This window comes from Colletotrichum lupini, chromosome 1 (genome assembly GCF_023278565.1).
Source record: "Colletotrichum lupini chromosome 1, complete sequence".
NCBI lineage: Eukaryota > Fungi > Ascomycota > Sordariomycetes > Glomerellales > Glomerellaceae > Colletotrichum > Colletotrichum lupini.
The window spans coordinates 6,652,149-6,673,941 of record NC_064672.1 but is presented as its reverse complement, the minus strand read 5'-3'; the positions used below and the strand labels follow the sequence as shown (position 1 = coordinate 6,673,941).

The following is a 21,793-nucleotide window of genomic DNA, read 5'->3' as shown; positions in this document are numbered from 1 at the left end:
CTAGATTTTAGTTAGGTGCTTCATGGCCAACGGCAAAATCTACCTTGTGCTCTCCATCTAGGATCTTGACCAAGATTCCGTACCTCTACATGAATGCCTATTGACTAGCTAACTCCAAGCTCAGCCTAAGTAATCTCAACAAGGATATCTGAACTGTGTAGGGTTTCAATCTGCTGGAGAGTGCGAACTTACTCTCCCCTTTCCCAGATCATTAGGGATTTCAATTACGTACACTGTATGGTAAAGAGGAATGACATATGTAGTTTGAATCTTAGACTGTGGGGACCAATTCAAACAGCAGATGTATCGAAGGTGAATATGCTGGAGTATCCAATTATCAAGGATACATCGATATAAGTTCATTGCAGAGTCCGGATATAATAGTACGGGTGCTGGAAATAGAGACGGTGGAATCGAATAGGGACTTGGACAAAGTGATGTGCGCTGGTTTCGATAGGCAGACGGTCTGCACTAACCCGGCAGTATACTTTCAGCGTGGCGGCCGCTAACATCGACGCTAGAAATACAGTGATCCCCCGAGCCACATCCTATAGCCCCCGAAGCATGCCCTGAACGGACTTTCTCTAGAATGTCGAGTTACCAACACGATGTTCATGCATTGACATGAGGTTACTCAACTGTACAAGTACTTATGGATGCAGTTCCCTGGAATTCCATATCGAGTACATAGCGCTAGCGATCGTAGCAAGTGATTTACACAGATTTCCTTCCGACGCACATCAAAGGGAAGGCAATCTGCTCCTAGGCTTTAGAAGATAGGCAGAAGCTGAATTACAGTGCAACCCCATAGAGGCCTCTGACCCCAACCATAGAAGCTTAAAAACGGTTCAGCTCCATTCTCGCACACCATGAATGCACCATTAAAATCTGGACCCATTTCCCCGGGATAGTATACCCCGTTATCGTTGAGGGTGAGACCTTGTGTACCGTCTTCGCACTTGAGCTCCACTGGTCTACCGCTAGGTACCATCGCAGGCCCGCGCCAGGGCACCACCATGCCGGAAAAGGAGGATGAGTCGCCGCCAAAGTCAACGCCAAGGGTATTATTATTGGCATAGAACATGCTTCCTTGACTCTCGGGTACCAGGATCACGGTGGCTTGGCATGCGGCGTCGGAGACGTAGCCGAGCTCATAACCCTGGATAATAGGCCCATTGCCTGGGGAATCGGGGTAAAGCATGTTGGCCCATAGACGGAAACTGTTGGTTCCATCATCGTTCCTGGCGGAAATGGTTGCCGCTATTGCACCAGCAGCAAGAACGGTTGTTTTCAGGATGGCTCGAATGACCATTTCGAAGTTGTCTTTGGATAGAATGAGGAAGGTTGGCAATTAGGTTTCTTTGATAAACGTATGGACGCACAAAGCATTTGGTTACGGTCTGGGGTTGATATGATTCAAGTTACCGTGGAAAGCTTCGTCCTATTTATATTGATGTCCACCAATCTTCGGTATGACTTCAAGACGTTATTCAATATGGTAATGTAATGATATTTTGGGCCTTGTCGACATTCCGCACATGTATGTCTTCTGTTTGTGCCCGGATCTTCCCACACCGCTCGTAAGATGGTGGGCTTACGAGAGTCCATTCGACTGCAGGTCTACCTATGAGGACCTCCGCAGGATATTGCCTCGGGAAGGAACTTCGCTAGTCGGACGCTGGCCAAGGCTGACTTACATCAATTGTCCACGATCTACCTCGTATCCTTGAGGTAATATTACGCGCATAAGCTGTAAGATCAGATATGCCTAAGCGAATTCCAACAAGGCTATGATTACCATGCGACCAGAAGAAAACAAATACGATGGTCTGTACACAAAAAACGTCATGCGCTTTCGAATTATCAAAAGAGGTGTAGAACGCAGCTGTGGTAAATAAGGCGTAATTGCTGGCCGGCAATTACGGTTCCGTTTTTATACGACAGTTATGAGCCCTTTACCTCTACTAATTAGCGTCTAAAAAAAAAAGTCCAGCTTATATAAGTAAGTCGACCCACCCCCTTTTGGCCACCCCCCCCTTTTGGCCACCCCATTTCTCCATCCCAGCCACCACATTAAAACCCTACTTACGATTTTCAAACTACTATAATAATTATAAAAATCGTCCAAATATAATTCTTTTTTATACATTTATTTATTAATATATAAAAGTCTCGTATACTAAAAATAAAGTTATTCGGGCTCTTAAGGCTATTAAAAGAGGTCTCTTAGTTAATTAGGCCTCGATTAAGTTCGGAGTTCTAAAGTTAACTCTTTATAACTATAAAAGAGGCTACTAAATAAGGGTAATAGTATTCGTAGACCTCTAGAGGCTTCCTCTATAGTAAGAAGACTAGCTAGCTTAGTAAGTTCGTATTTAGTATAATTTAAGCGTTATACTAACTTATAAATAGCTTATAAAATTCGCTAAGCGAGTTCTAAGATCCTAGGGGGATATAAATCCTCTTAAGAAGAGATAAATAGACGCTTTCTTAAGGAGGAACTTATTAATTAAGGTTTAGAGAAGTCGTACTATTAATTCGAGGTATCTAAATAGGGCTACTACTAATATAATTAAGTTATAGTTTAGATTACTTAATATACTAGAGATTAGTAATATTAAATAGGCTAATAGGTATAATATAAATAAGACTAATATCCTAGAGGGCAAGGGATTTAATAGCCTAGTTTTAGGTAAAGTAGAGACTATAGTAGTATAAAAAAAAGAGCTTAGTTCGCGTACTTAAGTATTTATAATCGAGTATATCTTTACTAATAGTTAAGTTATTAAACTACTAGTTATATATAAGGGAAAGTCAGTATAATAGTAGTAGTTTCTACTTAAACTTAACCCTTATACTAGTTAGGAGTTTATAGTAATAAATAATAGCTAAATAACTAATAAGACTGCCCTTAAGTAGTTAAAAATAGTATTCTTATTATAAACTAAGACCCCCCCCCTTAGGGGGCTTAGTATACTTAATAAGCCTCGATTATTAGTTCTAAATAGTTATAGGAGTTATATAATAATAGAATTTATATAAGAATGCTATAGAAATAACGTTTACTTACTATTCTTATTACTATATACTTCTTATATCCTCTAGCCGTTAGATATAACTATCTTTAGACCTATTAAGTCTAAGTATAAAAAGGAGCTTAGTAAGGAGGATATAGTAAACAATTTTATTATTATTAAAAAGCGGTACTTCTTAAGCTACTACTAAAAAGCTCGTTTAGCTAGTCTAACGTTATTAAATATACGAAGTAAGTAGAAAGTAACTAGACTATATCCCCCTAACATAGCTAGACTACTTACTAATCTAATAGTCCTACCTAACTTAGTTATACTAACCAAAAAGACCGTAAATACTAAGTAAGTAACTAATAATACTAAAAAAGCTATTAACTAGGCATTAGTAGCGTTTATTATTAACTAGTTAATACTTAAAAAAGCTAGCGAGCTCTGCGATTAGTTAAAGTTATTTATAGAGCTTAGTCTAGACTATAATACTTAACGACTACTATTTAAAAAGGTAAAAAAAGTATTTAATAAGTAGGCCTACTATCTAGTAATATCTTAGTACTATATTTAAATTCTAAAAGCCAAAGCTAACTAATTAAGGCCGCAGAAAAAGAAAAGTATATTAATAGACCTAAATACTAAGTTTATAAATATTTAGGATATATAGAGAGCTTAGGAGGACTCTAGCGACCGTCTAGTTAGTCCTAGTCGACTCGTAGGGGTCGAATTACCTAGGGAGAATAATAACTATATTATTATAGTAATAGAAAATAGTTAATTAATTAAGTGTAGTTAGTGGCGATGTTTTAATACTATGTTTTGATAGGGTGGCCAAAAGGGGGGGGTGGCTAAAAGGGGGTGGGTCGACTTACTATACTAAGAGTTACGGGTTCGAATCCTATCTAATTAAATCTTTTCTTAAGTATAAAAGTGCGTTAGACGCTTATTAAGTAGCTAATAGTAAGTAAGTCCCTAGTTTGCGAGCAGACTAGTAGATATCTAGCTGAGCTATAAATCTGGTGGGGGGGTATGGAGTAAATAAGGCGTAATTACTAGCCGGTAATTACGGTTCCGTTTTTGTACGACAGTAGCCAAAGGCCAAAGGATGTCTTCTCTAGCTCTTTAACTTATCCAGCGGCAGCTGAGTATGGGAACAGTTGCCTCAGGGGGAGATCTTCTGAAGCTGATGCTAACTCCTAATATTGATTATCGATTTAAAAAAAAAAAAAAAAAAAAAAACCGTTTCGTCTTGTTGAGTGAGTTCATGGTTTCTGCAACCTGGTGCTGCTATGTCGCCAATTCCTCTCAATCACCTTTTGTTCAATGATTAGTTATGCGTCACTTTTACCCGCATTGCTGAGTAAGTATTTGAGAGCCCTAAAAGACCCGATCCACTGCCTTCCTCGCCAAAGGTTTCGATAGTGCGGCCTATTTTCCCTTACGTGGCTACATACAACCTATAGTGACCTGATTGAAATGATCATTCATTCAAAAAGTGCATTCTTGTGGGCATTGTAGACTAGATGATGGGGAGTGAGATGACAAGAATTTTTGGTGGACGTAGTAGGCTTCACTTAGGTCGCCTGTATATCTCGTTTTGGAAATATTTGGCAATGATTTCCTTTTCCTTCATTCCGACTTCGAGGCCACAAACCATGGCTAGATTTCGCCGAAAAGGAGACTATTGGCGTCCAGCTCGTCAGGCCCGGGAACTTCGTCGGACTGCCTGAAATGCGCGTACCAGGCCAGAAACCCTGGAATTGTCTCAAAGATGTGTAAGCCGTGATCCAGCGTGGAAAGAGTGTACCTGTCGGATTGGAAGTCCAATTCGACCGCGGCATACAGCCGACTGCGCAGGGGCCAATTGGGGGCCCTATTTACGATTATCGTAGCCAGCCCAACCTACGGTTGGAACCTCCTTTTTACACCTACTACGCAGATATTCATATAGTTCAATTGATCTCTTCGTCAACTACGGTTCGAACCAACTACCCTGTAATAGGGATACCAACAGTACCTCCACTTCCAAGGATCTTCGTCAGACTCGCGGCTATACACAATGCTGAAGTTGGCATCAGGCCCTGTGCCAGGCGCCCACCCTCCCGCGATTTGCCAACCCTCTGGGAGGCCCGCGTGCTGCGTCAGGTCCTCAGGTGTCATCACCCTGTCGGCGTGCGGGCATAGATCATCTCGGCAACCCCACCAGAAGGCCGGGTGGGCCCGGTTCCGGAAGACGGGCAGCCCATAGCCCACAATACCGTCAACGAGCCTGGCCAGCACGCGAAAATCCTCGGGAATCGAAATGGTTTCTCGCACGTCTTCTCTAGACTTTCGCTTCAGACTCTCTTCAATGACGGAGAGGTACTCGCGACGAATAGCGTCACGCTCCTCAAAGGTGCCTTCGTGCTCTTGCATCACGTAGGTACCGTCGAGGCCAATCCTCGGCGCCAGCTCATCGAAACGTGTAAGAATCTCGCTGGGCTCTGAAACGCCAAAGTCTTTGATGGTGGTGTCAAGAAGCGTGTTGAGACCGTCCAGGCGGAGTTCTTCGACGTCCTCATCGTCTTCTGGATCGTCAGGTACCGCGGTGGCAATGAATGGTACGTAAACATCGAGAGCGCGGCGGTTCTGCGTTGAGATGAATGAGCGATATGCAGCCAGCGAGACTGCGATGTCATCTGGAGATGAGGCCATCTTATGAGATGAGGGCTGAGGAATGGATTCTAACATGCGGTGTCAAGCAAGTGATATTAATTAGAAATTCAACAGGGCCTCGGGGAGATGAATGAAAGATCTCTGGGTCATGTTGGACGGAAGCCTCTTCTAGATTTTAGGCAGCCCCTTAACTTAGCCCGTAGTCTAACCAAACCGGGATCGTCAAGCGTATGTGGAGAACATTATGTTTGCGGAGACATCATGGGCTGGAAGACACTGAATTTTCTCAAACTATAAGTATCAACGTTTACGTGGTTCGCGGGAGTAATAAGTAAAATTGCACGAGTATAAGAAGCAATTCTCGGTACCTCCGAGAACTTAAATACACGAGAATAAATGAAATAAGAAGTGGAGTTGTGAGGGCATTTGGCTCAACATGTGAGATCGACCCGGCTTGTCTTCCCTCCTTTGATCTGGACTTGGCCGTATGCTCTACTGGCTGTGCATATTTGCGGTCAAGAAAGAGACATCGAGGCATCGACGCTCTTTTTGTAGCCAGCAATGACTTTGCCAGGATCTTCGAGCGAGAATCAAACCGGCTGGCCACCGGGGCTGAAGTTGCCGCATTCCGACAGAATAACATTCCAGCGCTCGGCCTCGTGGAAGCGCTGAGTAGAGGGAAGGTTCGGGAAGGGGATCTCGCGCCAGTTGACGCATTCCCACATGGCGAGGGAAGCAAAGTCGGCGACGGTGCGGCAGGGGACGTTGATGGCGTACGTGTTGTCGTTGCACCACGCAATGGCCGAATCCTGGTTGCAGGTGGTCCGGATGCACTGACGCGCCTGCACGATGCAACGACCGACGTTGTACAAGTGGTTGATGCCAGTTTGGATATCAATCTGGGACACGAGGCCCCAGCGGCCAGCTCCGCAGGTTTGAGAATAAGCCTGTTGTTCATTAGTAAGACTGCTGTTGAAGTATGGTAGGAATAGGTACCTGGCGAGCTTCGAGAGGGCTATTGTCGTGCATATCTCTCTGTTCAACACCGGACTCAGTGATGTTGACAAAGATGGAGGCCTCGGGGGCGTCGATGAGGATCTGGGCGTTGATAGCCTCGATGTCGGCGCCCTCGTAGTGCACATCAGGACCTCCGGGGGTAAGGGGCCCCTCCCAGCCCAGAAGGCCGATGGGGTAGGGGATCACACTCTCATCCCTAGCAACGAGGCCAGAATCGACTGGAGAGGCCTAGATAAAGCAAGATTTAGTAAAGGGGTCTAACCCCCATAAAAAAAAGGTAGGTTGTCGGAGCCGCGACTCACATAAGTGATGCGAGCCATGATGGCCGCCACGAGTGCGGAGAGAACAGTCTTCATGGTGAGTAGAGTAGATTGAATTAGACTCTCTGATGTTAATTGAGAGATTGCGGTTGATGATGAGAGCAGGTGGATTGGAACCTCATGAATAGTGAGACTTGATCAAGTCTTTATACTCCGCGAGTGAGGGGCTGAACCTTTCAAGCCTCGGTCATGAGGCTTGCCTTCCCACTAGAATAAATCAGACTCGACACACTACCTACTCCGAAGTCTCAATAAGAGACTTGGTTTCCTCGATAATTTTACACTCGACCCAATCAAAGCATGTAAAAGTTTTCGAAGTCCAATTTTAATCCTGCGGGATCTGCCAAGTCATAGTGAAGTTGCAGTACATAGCTCAGGGCCGCCAGGGTTAAGCTTGGCAGCAATATACGAATTTTTGACTTCTCGTGTATCAATACCATAGACTAAGTAGCCTCATAAGGTTGAGGTCTGGGCACAGTGACTGAAGTTCTGTCTTGGTGCCACATGTGACTGAGAGGTCCACACTGACGGAAGTTCTTATAATGGCTTGGCACCAAGCATGACCCCCTAGTTTTGGGCTGATTCAACTCTCCATTTGAGCTCAGGCTCAACGGGAATCTCAAGGGTTTGATTTTTGTTAAGGAATGGTTTAACAAAAGGTTTGGGAGAGGCCATAGATAACGGTCGTAGGCCTTTCCAACTTGATCGTTGTGACTATGCTTTGGGTATCCCCCTAAAGGCCGAACAGCAATCGAGGTGGCAGTAGCAAAGGAGTTTAACTAACAAGAGAGTTAATAGTTCCTTGGTATGAAGTGAGTAAAGGGAACTAAATGTAGCGGGCTTCGCGATGCAAACAGCAAGCGAGCAAATCAAAATGAGGGAATTTTGCGGTTAATAATTCGATGGAATCCCCCGGCTAGCTACCTACGGCAGGACGTTGGCATTGCATGGAGTTCCAGTGCCTGCCTATTACTAGCATCCCGAAGTCCCAAACAGTCTCCTTGAAGTAAGCTTATTTTGGCCGAGGACCCGATGCGAGGTGTAACCATGCCTATTCAGATTTTGACCGAGTGCCAAGAGGGATTATCGTGGCATAGCGCACCCTCATGCCAAGCCAAGCTGAGAACCGAAGTCCTTTTCCACCGCTTGGCTCTTGAGGGAATACTTTCTGTCAGAAACATGTCCAATGTTGTCCCGAGCGGCTAGGGACGGCTACATAGTGGACTTATGTGTTAATTGTTCATCGAGAAAGGGTATATCCCGGATCGTATCTTTGAGCATAACAATGGCAGCTGCGCCGCTCGCAGGCTTGTATACGGATCGCTCGTCTGGCAATTGTCGAAACCACCAGGCAGCTATCATGATGGCATGTGTGATTGTTCTTCATTCTGCTCTTCGGTTTCAGGCGCCGAAGTTCTTTCGTCGTCGCTCCAAGCTAGTCCATATTTGCCATTCAACCGCTTGTCCACCCAGCGAGTCCGAAAAGTCCGAGAAAGCCAACATACATGCTTAGAAGCAAGCGCGTCCGGACCTTCTGCGACCCTTCGTACAGTGAATCCGGGGTTTAAAACAATAGCCGACTACAACTCCGGAGTGGGTTGTCGAAGGGTAGGGTCTTGGCTTGGGCGAGTGCGCACCCGGGGAGACCACTGGGGGAACTCGTAGAACGTCGGCCGTCCCAGATGACATGGTGGATTTTCCAGCTCAATGCCAACGGCCTAATTGCTTAAGTCACCGGCTTACTCCATGTTCAAATTTCCCCGAATGTGGAGGCGCCGACGATACAGAAATCGTCCCAGATGCTGATCAGCCGCCAGAGGACGACGCTGTTTTAGCTCGAGAAGAGGACAGAGTTCAACTGAGGTCCGATTGTCCAGAGCCATATATGGTGGGAGGAGATTGGATGGTAAGGCAAGGCAGCATCTGAACTCCGGCAATGGAGACCGAATGGGATATCTCCCAAGAGCCTGTTGTCGAGGGGCGGAGGAGACGTCCCAATTCCTGAGCCGTATTTTCATGCTCAGGCATTAGCGTATCGCTGGCACCTGGGCGAGGGACTAGCAGATGGCTTGCTTGACAAGAAATAAAAGTCCCTTGATTCTCTCGGCTTGCGCCCGGTCCCCATGTTGGGTTCCAAAATATTTATCCAAGGTGTATGCTGTATTTAAAAAGAGTATGCATGCCGCTCCCTGAAGCGCCTCCGCCTGGCCAGATACCGTTGTACTCGTAGCTCAAATCCCACCGGCCACAGCCACTCTCTGAACTCCCCCTTGAAATATATATGCGTGCAGATTTTTGTTCCCCCCCTTTGGTCTCGAAAAAAGGCCAATCCTCGTTGGTTAAGCGAGCCAGCCTGGCATCTAGCCGCGTCCACCGTTGTAGTCAGCACCGCCAGCCTTGCGCAACCGCTTGACAATGTCGTCCTCGTCCAAGTCGCCCTTGTGGTCGGCGTTGACTGTTATGCTGTGGTGCGGCAGCACCCTCTTGACCTCGCTGCTCTCGATGCTGACGCGGGCCTTGCGCATAATCTTTGTGTTCTGGCCGATCCAAATGACAAAGGCGAACTTGACGCGCTTGCTCTCAACGTCGTTGGCGTACTCGACGCGGACGTAGGCGTACTGGACCTGTGAGTCGTCCAGCTCCGAGGCCAGCTCGGACAGGCCGCCAGTGCCCGTCTTTGTGAGGGTCATCTTGTTGCCGACGGCGCTGGCGTAGGAGATGAGGAGCCAGCTCGTCTCGTCCTTGTCGGAGCGAACGGCATCGTAGGCCGCGGCAATTTCAGGGGCGTCGAGACCGGACATGTTTTGCGGCTGGCGGATGTTCGGGATCGGGAGTGCTAAGAGAACGGCGGCGGAGGAGGAACGAGGAGGAGGTGGTCCCTTTGGTGGAGACTGGGGTCCGGGTGCGAGCGGGAAAGGTTGGAGACAAAGAGAAAGTTAGATAGGACGAGAGGGAACAAAGGTTCTTCGCTTCTCGAATCCTGCAGGTGGTTTGGGGCCGGAGAGGCAGAGGGAGGGGTGGTCGTTGATTGTGTAGGTGCTTGGATGAGAGTGGTTCGAGAAGAAGTGACAGCGGATTGGCGGTGACGAGACTCGACGTTTGGCAAAGGACGAAACGGCGTCCAGAAAGGCCAAGGTTGCATTCTTCTCCCACTCGTCTGGTTCCAGGTCCCGCCCATCTTTCCTTTAACCCCACCATCCGAGGGCGAATCAAGCTGGAGGGGGAGGGGCAGACTTGTCTACGTACCTAACTATGGTGACCAGTCTTCGAGCACAGGCCATGGCCGGCCTCACCCGAAGTCCCTCCGGTCCACTATTGGAATGCTGAGTCATCCTACCCTCTCAGCGAAGTGTCTTGTACACCGAACCGTGTGCACTCGGCCAGTTCGGTATGTCTCGGTGTGAGTTGTCCCCACCGAATTGCATTTTCATCATGCCACCCCGATACACTGGCTGAAAGCTTAGCGGCTGTTGAAACATTCACACAAAAGCCTTGCTTAAATACATCTCATCCATCAGATGGAGCAGCAACCTACAGCCCAGGTATTCAGACGATGCCTCAGTGTCACCGTTCTGCTTCGACACTCAAGTCAATAGCGTTGCAGTCGGTGACTAAGCAACTGCTTCTTTTCTTAGACCTCGCACACCGAGCGTCGTGGACCCCTAACATCCCGATATCCCTGACCCCTGCGCTGAGTCGACCTTGCGGTAGATCGTGCGACGAAACAGCCCCTCATGCAAAACGTCCATCACTGACCTTGACAGGCCCCGTCCAGCACCTGTACCAAAATGACACAAATCTGGAGGGTTGCTTGACGTCGCACGCATGATAAACCTCGACACCCCTTAAGCGCCCAATCCAAGCGCGAATAAGCGTCCGGTCCCCCGGAGGGACATTGGCGCGTCTCAAGACCGTTCAACGTCCGCCCGCTCGGTCCTCGATGCACACCGCGCCCCCCGTGGGGGAACCCGGTCAAAAGTCAAAGGTTCTGCGACACAAGAGCAGACCGCATGACATCAAATACCACACCAGATAACCCCTTCTCCGACCACATGCGAGCAGGAGCTGGAACCAGGGGCCCTCTCAACTTGTTTGGTGTTTCTTGGCTCCATATTTGTCGGATCGGCCGGCGGGATATATCAAACGTCGACGTCGCCTCTCGAGCTCTTTCAAGCTTGTTTCCAGAAACAGACGACGCAGCTATTGCTAAAATCTTCACCAAGCTTAGACTTTCTGCCTACTAATCGCCCAAAATGTCCAATGAGTTGGCTAGCCAGGCGGGCTGGGAAGCCAATCCGCTATCCTTCCTGTACCGCCAGGCCGTCATCACACCAGCCGAGATCCCGGAAGAATTCGACTTGTCTGACTGCACTCTCATCATGACGGGTGCCAGTAGCGGCCTCGGGCTCGAAGCCAGCCGTCAGTTCCTCGAGCGCTCACTCGGTCGCCTCATTATGGGCGTCCGCAACACATCAAAGGGGGAGGCCCTCGCCGAAGGCCTACGACGGGAATTCCCCATGGCGCAAATCCAAGTATGGCACCTGGAAATGGAGTCATATGAGAGTGTCAGAAACTTTGTTGCTCGGTGCAAGAAGGAGCTGACGCGGATCGACATCGTCATCCTCAACGCCGCGGTGGTCGCTCAAAACTTTATAGTCTCCCGGGAAGGCCACGAACTCATGCTTCAAGTCAATTTCCTCTCTACCACATTACTGGCCCTACTTCTACTCCCGGTCATGAAGCAGAAGAAGCCGGCGGGAGACCAGGCGAGGCTAGTTATCGTCAGCTCGGATTTCACGTACTGGCATACGCCAGAGGAGGACATGGTGACGGGTTCCATGTTCAAGCCGGCTGACAAGGAAACCATGTGGGAGTCTGGGAAGAATTATCAGCAGTCCAAGTTCCTGGGCCAGCTTTTCGTAGCAAAGCTTGCGACCTACGTCAACCCGAATCAGATCATTGTCAATCTCGCCAATTCGGGCCTCACCAGCGGTACCAATATCGTCAAGCCAGCAAGCGAGTCATGGTTCATGGGCCTGATGAAGAAGACTATTGGTCGCAGCGTGGAAGTTGGCGCTAGGAGCTATCTTGATGCGGCAATAGTAAAGGGCAGAGAGAGTCACGGGAGCTTCACCTCGGACGGACTCATCAAGCCGTAAGTCAAACTACAAGAATCTCGCGAGCTGAGGATGGAGCGATTATAGAGCTAATATGAATTCAGATGGCCGGCTGTGATGTACACATCTGAGGGGAATGGCCTTAAAGAAAGGATATGGGCAGAGACGAAGAAGGAGCCTGGGTTCGCAGAGGCCTTCGCGGAGGTTGAAAAGGGCCTCTGAGCATGTAGGGCTGGGCCGACGAAGAGACGTGTATGAATCACTAAGGAGGCTACGTAATGTTTGGTAAAATTCCCCAATAGCCTACAAAGTTGAGGCTGGCGTGTGCAGGTACAGCGTTATCAAGCGGATATAGCTCAAGAAGCAAACTGGGATATATGAGATGAGCATTCAACCTACTTGGTCGATAAACGACGACTACTTTACGCCTAAGTGTATACAGCTTTAGGTGGAAATGCAAGCCAAGCTCCCTTGGCTTGCCAAGATACGCACAGGTCTCCTATCAGTCACAAAGATTCTCGGCAAAGAACGGGTAGACGAAGAACACATTGGGTATCGTCTGAGATGCCGATGACTTACTTTCCAAACGGTTCGCAGGTTCAAGCTCAACCGTAGCTGTACTCAATCATTGGCCGTTCCACATGATGGCACATAGACAGCTCACACCCTGTGGTGATGTACAGTTTGGTCATCTCAGAATGTCCCGAGTCTGTCATCGTCGCAGCATTTGGGATCGGAAGACTTGTTGAGGCATTTTCACGTCTCTAAGTACCTACTAGTATATTACAAACGCCCTGGAGGAATTAGGCGACCGAGCAGATTTGTCTTTGATGCCTGCCTTCAAGCTCAATCCAGCCCTGCAACGGTCAACACCTTTTGAAATCGACGAATACTCTATTGAGTTTCAGCTGCCTGCTTGACCCACCTACATTCGGTCTTGACGGGCGGCACGAATTCGATGAAACCTACCGCAAGGCTCAGAAGCTCGGTGCAGGTGATTTCTGCACCACCTTCTGCCCGTATGAAACAGGCATCATCGACGCTGTTTGCCAGGTTCTTCTCCCCAGTTATGACATGAACGAAGACAAGCGGGCAATCCGTGCGGAGCTGTACAACATGAATGTAAGTGGGTTGATGTATGATGGTGTACAACCTCAATGTCTCTGACATGACCTTTTACAGATCTACTCCGGTCCTTCGGGCAAGTTCAAGGCGCACGTCGATACTCCTCGTTCGCCCTACCAAATTGGCTCCTTGGTTGTCTGTCTTCCGATGAAGCATGAGGGTGGCGAGCTGGCCGTGAGACATTTTGGACAGACTCATTCCTTCGACTGGGCCAAGAGCTCCACCAAGTCTGTCATTCAGTGGGCGGCCTTCTACAGCGACTGCGAACACGAAGTGTTCGAGGTCAAGTCCGGTCACAGGGTTACGCTGACATACAACTTGTATGCGACAGCAGGAAACGGAGACCTCGGAGGTCAAATATCTGCTTTCAGCCCTACTTCGCTGCCACTCTACAAGCAGGTTGTAGACTTGCTCGGCTCCAAGAAATTCCAGTCCAAGGATAGACTTCTGGGAGTCTACAGCACACACGCTTATCCTCACACCGAGAAGGAGCACGGCCTTCCGTTCTGCCTTAAGGGTCTTGACATGGTGATCTACAACACCTTCAAGAGCCTAGGCTTGGAAGTACACTTGTGTGCTATTCTCGAAAACCCGAAAGGCTTTCGAAGGCGCAAGCTTTACAATGGGGAATTCTCTGATGAAGATACAGATGCCGAGCCAACGCAGAGGAAAATGAGATTGGCGAAGAACAATAATGGGGCCGGATCAGACTCGGAAGATGACGACGGTAGGAAGTACTACACCAGGACCGTAGGATACATCAACCAAGCATACTCCACGGACGAGCAGGTTGAGTACCGAGATGACATGAAACGCATCATCAACGAGGCCATGGGAACCGATAAGGTTAAATTCGACGCTAGCAAGATCATTTGGCTGAACAAGAACAATGGCGAGTCGAATATGCAGGTGTCATATATGGCAGTAGGTTTCCCTATCGCCCACCTCACGTTGAGATCTGGATTTAGCTAAGATGTACATGCAGTACGGCAACGAGCCATCCTCCGAGGAAATCTACTCATAGTTTGCGATGGTCACTGAAATCCCTGCTGTTGGAGTGAATGCAAGCGATAACACGGAAGCATAGAATCATGCGCCAAATTGATAGAAAGGACTTCGGGGTAAGTGTTAGTATCCCTATTACAGGGTAGTTAGTTCGAACCGTAGTTAACGAAGAGATTAATTAAACTATATAAATATCTGCGTAGTAAGTATAAAAAAGAGGTTCTAACTATAAGTTAGGCTAGCTATAATAATTATAAATAAGGCCCCTAATTAGCCCCTATACAGTCGGCTATATACCGCGGTCGAATTAGACTTCTAATCTAATACTAACTTTCTCTTTTTTTTATTAATTTAACTACTATGGTTAGAGGTATAATTCGACCTCGGGCCCGTCTACTAGGTCGTCTCCTTTTCCCCCTTTTCTCTACTTTTTTTATATAACCTATCCCTCTATTTATATAATAACTTTTCTATTACTTACGAATTACTTTAATCCCTTATTTAGTACTACTTTTATAAAAGCGTCTACGAGGTTATTTTTATTATTAATCTAACGGATCTCGAGTATCTTACGCCTTTCGTACGATTACCTAAGGGTTATAATATTGATTATAAACCTCTTTTCCTTCGTCGTTCCTAATTTAACGAGGCATTCGTATAGCGAATAGGAATCGGTATAAATAACCGTTAGAATAAGTAAAAGGCTAATTCGATTAGTAATCTTCTTTAGTATTATTAAAATCGTATAAAAAAGGTTAACGCTATTAACTATACCGTAAACCTCTAACGCTAGTATACTTCTTATTACTTACTTACTTTTAATTAATAAGTAATAAATTATATTACTATATATAATAAATTCGCTCTCGCTTATACTCTCGTTAACTAGGATAATAATATACCCTAATTACGAAATAAGGTCGTTATTATTCGTAAATAACCTATTAATAAAAACGTAGAGCTTATTAGTCGTAAGGTTAATTAAGTAATAAACGAGACCTCGATCGAGATTCGTTTACTACTACTTAAGCCGCTTATTAAGTACTTCGACGTCTTATTTAGTTAAATCTATAGCTTATACTACCCTAGCGTAGTTAAAAGTCGCCTTAAGCTAATAAATACTTATAATATATACCCCTCGCGCAAGCTTAGCCTTATACTATATTTTAATATTAGTTACGTTTATATTAACGAGGTTAATCTTCTCGCCCTACCCCTTTTACTAAAAAACGATAGTTTCCCCTTCGATTATAAAAATCCCGCTATTAAATACTAAGGGAGTATTTATTATAAGGACCTCTTTTAGCTTCGCTATAAAGCCCGCTTTTTAAAGCTCTTTATCCTCTTTTTTTATAAAGTTAATATCGAATAAGCCTAATATATCGTCGGTCTGTATTTTAATAATCCTAAATTAGTCGCTTTTGTACTCTACGACTAATAAGCACGGGTCGTACGTAAAAGTAACTATTAATAGTTAATTAATATAAAAATCGTAATAAGTAGCCTACTAATAGGTACCCGATTCTACGAGCCTATATAGTAGCTTAAGTACTTTAATAATCGTGCTTTCTAAGTACTTACTAGCTATTTCCTTTAGTAAATAGGCTAGGATTTTCCTTATAAGCCCTATAGCCGATTAGGTATAGGCCTCGGTAATATCACGGCTCTAAATCTCGTATCCCTTTTTCCGTAATAATACTATTAATACTATTATTAATCGTTAGCTATAGCGCTATATAATAAGCGATTATATAAATAGCGTCGCCTTTTTAATATCGCCGTACCCCTAAATTACGTATCTAAACTTCTTATATAGCTAGGGTATTCCTTTTCTTTTAATCTTACGAACTATTCGTAATTTAAATATGCAGAGGTTTGTATATTTTTCTAAGTTATATAAGATAAATCGATAGACCCCTCGATTATAAAGAGTATCTACTTTAATAAAATCTAATCCCTTATACGGCTTTTTAGTAATTATAATTATACCTTTTTTACGTAATTTAACTATTAGCTCGAAATCGGCTTTCTCTTTTACTATATAAAAAGTATTAATTACCTCGTCGCCAATAATAAATTACCGCGTTAGGGCTTACTATCGTAATTTTTTATAACGTCTTACTAATAGTATTAGTGCCCTTTTAGCAATTTCCTCTTCCTCGTCGTCTATTAGTATTACTATAACGATTTTGTTAAAGATAATTTCTTATACCTCTACTACGGGTTATACAATTTCCCCTAGCTCTTCTTCTTTTTATAAGTTAAAAATTACCTCGTTAGGATCTATATAGTACGGTCTAACTACTATAATTAACACTTTAAGTAACTAGTCGCGATCTCTCGTAACTATATAAGAGCGCTCGTTAATAGAAATTAACTTATATAGCCTAGCCTACTATTAAGTAATTTCGCGCTATACTTATATATCCGAATTTAGTAATATATTTAAATTATCCCCTATATTAGGCCTATTACGTATAGTAATTACTTTATTAACTTACCTTTTTATACTTACCTTACGTAGTACCCGTATTACTTTTTTAACTACTTAGGCTCGTTAGCTTATACTTAGTAATAGTAGCGAGGCTAAGTGTTAATAGGTATACGATATAGGGAAGAAGCTTATAGAGGCTAACTACTATTAGGGTCTAAAAAAGGAATTACTAAAATCTACCCTTCTCTCGAGGTATACTATTAGCGCTCTATATATACCTAAGCTACTTTTTTATTACTTAGTCCCCCTCTTTATACCCCCCTAAGCTATCCCTTAACTAACGAGGCCTAACTAGCGAGGCTTAATAAAATACTCCCTCTCCTAGGCTTCGTCCCGAAGCCTACTTATAGTTCGTATACGCTACGTTAATCCCTTACTTAAGAAGTCCTTAGATATATAGTACGAGGGTAGGTATAAGCGGCGCCCGTCGGCCCGAGTATAGACCCCTTATTCTAAATAATAGCCTTATAATTCTATACCCGGGTCGCTCCTACTTATAGGCCGTCTTTATAACTACCGGTACCTAGGCGGTCGTCGCCCTACTTTTATTTACTAATATTAACCCCCTTCTAAGCTACTATAATTCCGAATTCCTTTTCTCTTTTTTTTTATCCGTAGTTATCCTTTTTATATATAGTTTCTTGTTTTTATTAGCGTCTGCGCTGCTCCCTTATTACGTAGATATTATAGCTAACGAATATTTTTTAGATCCCTATTTTCGTATACTCCCCGTGCCTAAGTAAGTCTTTTCTAGAGTCGTTTTATAGTCGCTACTAACTCGTTTTAGTATAACTATAGCCCCTAATCGCGGCGTTATTATTATTAGTAGCGGAACGGTCGTTAGTACTATAAGTACGCTTAGTAATAGCCGTAGTAGCGGTTTACTTAAAAAGCCTAATATCCCCTTTACTTACCCTAACCTCGTACGTATATTATTACTTATGCGCTACTTATATTAACTATTATAGACTCTTATTAAGAAGAAGAAAAAGGCGAATACTAAGAAGATCGGGGTTAGCTAGGTGCGCCCGCTCCCCTACCCCGCCTACGTTATGCATAAGGCGCTCGATCCAAAAGCCGAGTATTATAATTAGCTAGGTTAGTAATTTATAGCCCCTAGTTCGCTCCTTTATCTAATACTTCTCTAGGATTTAGCGTGCGTTATATTAAATATACCGCGCAGAACTATTTTTATAAAAATACGGTAAGCGCTTAGTACTATTACTACTCCGTCGCTTCTCTTAAGTATTATATTAATAACGTCTTAGGTCCCTAAGTCCGCGGAATTTATAATACGAACTTTTTAGAGTACTATACTCGCTTTTAATAACGACGTTTATAATTCGGAGGTTTATTACTCCGTTATTACTTTATTATTACTATTACTCAGGTCGCTAATATTACTCTATAGTTTTAATAAACTTATTAAATCGCTATTAATAATGCGCAGAGGGCGCTTAAGCGCGCTAATAAAGAGGCCCGCTCGACCCCTATTATTAATAACGACGACGATAAGGTAGCTACGAGCTCCTCCCGCGCTACGTTTTTATCCCGTAACGACGCTATAATTACGCTATTTCGTACTATTTATAACGAAGTGCGCCGCTTTAATAATATTTTAGTTAGTATATAGTCGCTCCGCCTACGCTCTATGTTCGTAGCTAATTATTTATAGATTCGCTAATAATAGGGAGATTATTTCTTTCGTAACGACCCCTAAAATAATAACTAGGGCGGCCCTTTTGCGTATAAGGGCGGTCCTTTTATAAATAAGGGCGGTCCTTTTGCGCATCGTAAGGATTAGAAAAACGGTTAGTAATTAGCGCGTTTACGCTACTTAGTTATAGTTACGTAGCCCCTTTTTTTCGTCGTTAGTAGCTAGTTCGTTACGTTATTAGGCTCCTTAAGAGCTAGGGCGCGCTACTTAATTAAAACTCGTTCTTTATATATACTAATTAACGCTACGTCTTTAATATACCTAGCTAGCTCCTACGTATCTTCGTCGCTACTATATCCCTTCTACCGGATTAGGTATTATTACCTCCTCTTCGGCCCTCTATATTATATAATATCTTCTACTTCGTAAAGTGGCTCCCTATCTATATCCCCGATAGGTAAGGGCTTCCGAGGGGCTTCTTCGTAATATCGATACGGCTTGAGTAAGGATATATAGAACATATCGTATATTCTATACTACGTTAGTATCTCTAATTAGTAAGCAACCCCCGCCGTTCTAACTATTAATTTAACTTCGAATAGGCCTAGATACTTATTAGCTAACTTCCGGCTAGGACGCTACCTCTTAATATTCTTTCTTAATAATAGTACCTAGTCGCCCACTTTATATAATATATTTATCCTAGCTTTATTAGCTTATTGCTTATACGTCTCGCGTGCTTTTTATATAAAGGGTCGTAGAGCTTTTTAATTAGCTCGTAGTCGGGCTATACGCTCCTCGGCCGAGATATTCTATATACTATCTCGAGTCCCCGTTAAGATCGACATAGGGTACGTAAGTAGGAACCCGAGTAGGGCCTTAGTAAGCGCTTTATAGATTACTAAGTACTAGGCGTTATTATATATAAACTCGGCTAAGTAAAGACGCTATACCTAATCCGATTAGTCCTAGGTATAGAAATAGCAAAAGTACTACTCTAAGTATTAGTTCTACCGTTCTATTTAACCGTCCGTTTATAAGTAGAACGCGGTACTAAAACGCCTCTTTATTACTAAAAAGTAATAGAAATAAGTCTAAAACTTATTTATAAATAACGACCCCCTATTAGAGACGATCCCTTTAGGTATTCTAAACTTAGTAAAGATCTTTACGAATAAGAGGTCTACGAATCCCTGGGCTATAAGGGTCGTCCTCGTAGTAATATAGACGCTATACTTCGTAAATCGGTCTATTACGATAAGTACCGCGTCGTAGGGGCGCCTCTCGATTAGCGTAATTAATATAAGTAAGCCCGTAATAAAGTCTAGCGATATTTCCTACTATAGCCTAACCGGGGTGGGCAGGGGGCGTAATAAGCTATACGGCTTATAATAACGAGGCTTCGTCCGCTAGTATATTATATAAGTATTAATATAACTTTTTATATCCCTACTTACTCTATCTTAGTAATAGTAGCGTTTTAGTAGCGCTATTGTCCGCTTTACGCTATAATATCCTGCCGTAAGCATATTATAATATACTTCGATAACCTCCCTCTTTAGCCCCTTATATAGCGGTACGTAAGTACGGCCGCCGTAATATAGTAGCCCTTTAGAGTCGTATACCTAGCTCTATCGTTACTTCTTCTTAGCTAAGCGAGGCTATCGGTTCTTCTTAGTTTACTACCTATCCCTTATAAAAGCGTCCTCTTATTAAGCAGCCCGTAGTTAACTTATTATTAATAACCCCTCCTTATTAAATACTATTTTAAGTACTCCTATTGCGTCGGAGTCCCGTAAAACGAGTAGTTCGCGATCTATAGTTTTAATAATAAGCTTAAGTAGCTTTTTAAGTATTATACTATAACTCTAACGCCCTAGGCTTATAGCCCCGTTACGCCTCTCGAGGTACTCCTCGGAGTTCCCTTAAGCTAGAGCTCTTAACCTCCTTCGCTTACTTCTCCGTACTACTACTAGTTCCGCTTTTAGAATACTTACTATTTCTTTTATTTAAGAGCCGCTCCCGTAGCTCGTCCTCGTATACTTTATTACTACGACTCTAAGGGGCTCCTATATATTTCTAACGTTATAAAGGTCTTCCCTTATTTTTAATAATAGCTCCTCCGCTCCGCTATTATTACTACTTTTACCGTAGTTAAGTCTTCGTAATAGTCTATCCGCTAAGTTCTTTATACCTAGCTTAAACCTAATCTCGATATTAAACGTTACGAGTTTATCTAGCTAGCGTAGCTATCTCCTATTTAGTCTCTTTTTTATATTTAAGAACTATAGGTTAAAATAATTTATAAATACTATAACCTAATCTTAGTTATAAGCGAGGTAGTATTACTAGTTCCTTAGTACGTCTACGATAGTTAGTAGCTCCGCGTCTCTTATACCGTAGTAGCTCTCCGTATTTATTAATTTCCTCGACCTATAAGTAATTAGGTACTAATTACCCTTAAATAATTACGTAATTACTAAGCTAATAGCTCGAGCCGAAGCGTCTATTTATAACCGTGTGGGTAGGGTAGGGTCGAAATATTATAATATTAGCGCGTTAGTAAATATTACTAATAGCTTTTTAAATAACTCTACGGCTAGTATTAGTAGCTCTAATTATCCCGGTTTTGCCTTCTTTAGTAAGTCTATTAGAGGTGCCGTTATCTTAGTATAGTTACTAATAAATCTGCGGTAGAACCCCGTAAATCTAAGGAACGTCTATATATTTTTAACGCTCTTTAGAAATAGCTAATTTGCTATAGCTTCGGTACGCGCGGGTTCTATTTCTATACTTTCGTTAGATACGATATACCCTAGGAATCCTATACGTAATATATAGAACTCGTATTTACTACTGTTTAGATATAAGTTCTATTACCGTAGTTTTTATAATACGCTACGTACGTGCTTTTTATATGCTACGTAGTCGTTACTATATATTAGGATATTATCTAGGTATACGATATAGATAGTATTAACTAGGCCGCTTAGAACGTTATTAATATGCGCTTAAAAAGTCGTGGGCGCGTTAGTTAGCCCGAAAGGTATAACTAAGTACTCGAACTACCCGTATTTAGTACGAAAAGCCGTCTTTTACTTATTACCCTCGGCTATACGTATATAATAATACGCGTTTTTAAGGTCTAGCTTTATAAAAATAGAGGTATTAAATAGTCTATTTAGTATCTCTCTAATTAGCGGTAGCGGCGTTCTATTTTTCTATATAATCTTATTAATCGCTCTATAATTAACGCAAAGTCGTAGCTCTCCTCTTTTTTTAAGTATAAAGAGAATAGGTACTCCTACCGGGCTTATAGAGGGGCGTATTTAGCCCCTAACCTCTATTTTTATTAAATAGTTGTATAAGATCTCGAGCTT

The 21,793-nt window shown here is 43.7% G+C and overlaps 5 protein-coding genes across 5 annotated transcripts; 1 reads left to right on the top strand and 4 right to left on the bottom strand.

The window, feature by feature from the left end:
* Nucleotides 1-769: 769 nt before the first annotated feature.
* On the bottom strand, nt 770-1,312 carry CLUP02_01915 (uncharacterized protein; the record flags this gene model as incomplete). The annotated part of the gene is made up of 1 exon (XM_049280951.1): nt 770-1,312. One exon carries the CDS (start codon nt 1,310-1,312, stop codon nt 770-772), a length of 543 nt encoding a protein of 180 aa, XP_049136908.1.
* A 3,370-nt stretch (nt 1,313-4,682) lies between these two features.
* On the bottom strand, nt 4,683-7,051 carry CLUP02_01914 (uncharacterized protein; the record flags this gene model as incomplete). Its single annotated transcript, XM_049280950.1, has 5 exons — nt 4,683-4,830; nt 5,041-5,746; nt 6,286-6,625; nt 6,675-6,923; nt 6,998-7,051. 5 exons carry the CDS (start codon nt 7,049-7,051, stop codon nt 4,683-4,685), a joined length of 1,497 nt encoding a protein of 498 aa, XP_049136907.1.
* Nucleotides 7,052-8,070: 1,019 nt separating this feature from the next.
* Nucleotides 8,071-9,140, bottom strand: CLUP02_01913 (uncharacterized protein; the record flags this gene model as incomplete). Its single annotated transcript, XM_049280949.1, has 6 exons — nt 8,071-8,167; nt 8,232-8,370; nt 8,474-8,549; nt 8,653-8,733; nt 8,865-8,982; nt 9,061-9,140. 6 exons carry the CDS (start codon nt 9,138-9,140, stop codon nt 8,071-8,073), a joined length of 591 nt encoding a protein of 196 aa, XP_049136906.1.
* Nucleotides 9,141-9,375: 235 nt separating this feature from the next.
* CLUP02_01912 (cofilin/tropomyosin-type actin-binding protein) lies at nt 9,376-9,816 on the bottom strand (the record flags this gene model as incomplete). The annotated part of the gene is made up of 1 exon (XM_049280948.1): nt 9,376-9,816. One exon carries the CDS (start codon nt 9,814-9,816, stop codon nt 9,376-9,378), a length of 441 nt encoding a protein of 146 aa, XP_049136905.1.
* A 1,452-nt stretch (nt 9,817-11,268) lies between these two features.
* CLUP02_01911 (retinol dehydrogenase 12) lies at nt 11,269-14,229 on the top strand (the record flags this gene model as incomplete). The annotated part of the gene is made up of 3 exons (XM_049280947.1): nt 11,269-12,170; nt 13,041-13,254; nt 13,315-14,229. The coding sequence occupies 3 exons, from the start codon at nt 11,269-11,271 to the stop codon at nt 14,227-14,229; spliced, it is 2,031 nt and encodes a 676-aa protein (XP_049136904.1).
* Between the last annotated feature and the right edge of the window lie 7,564 nt (nt 14,230-21,793).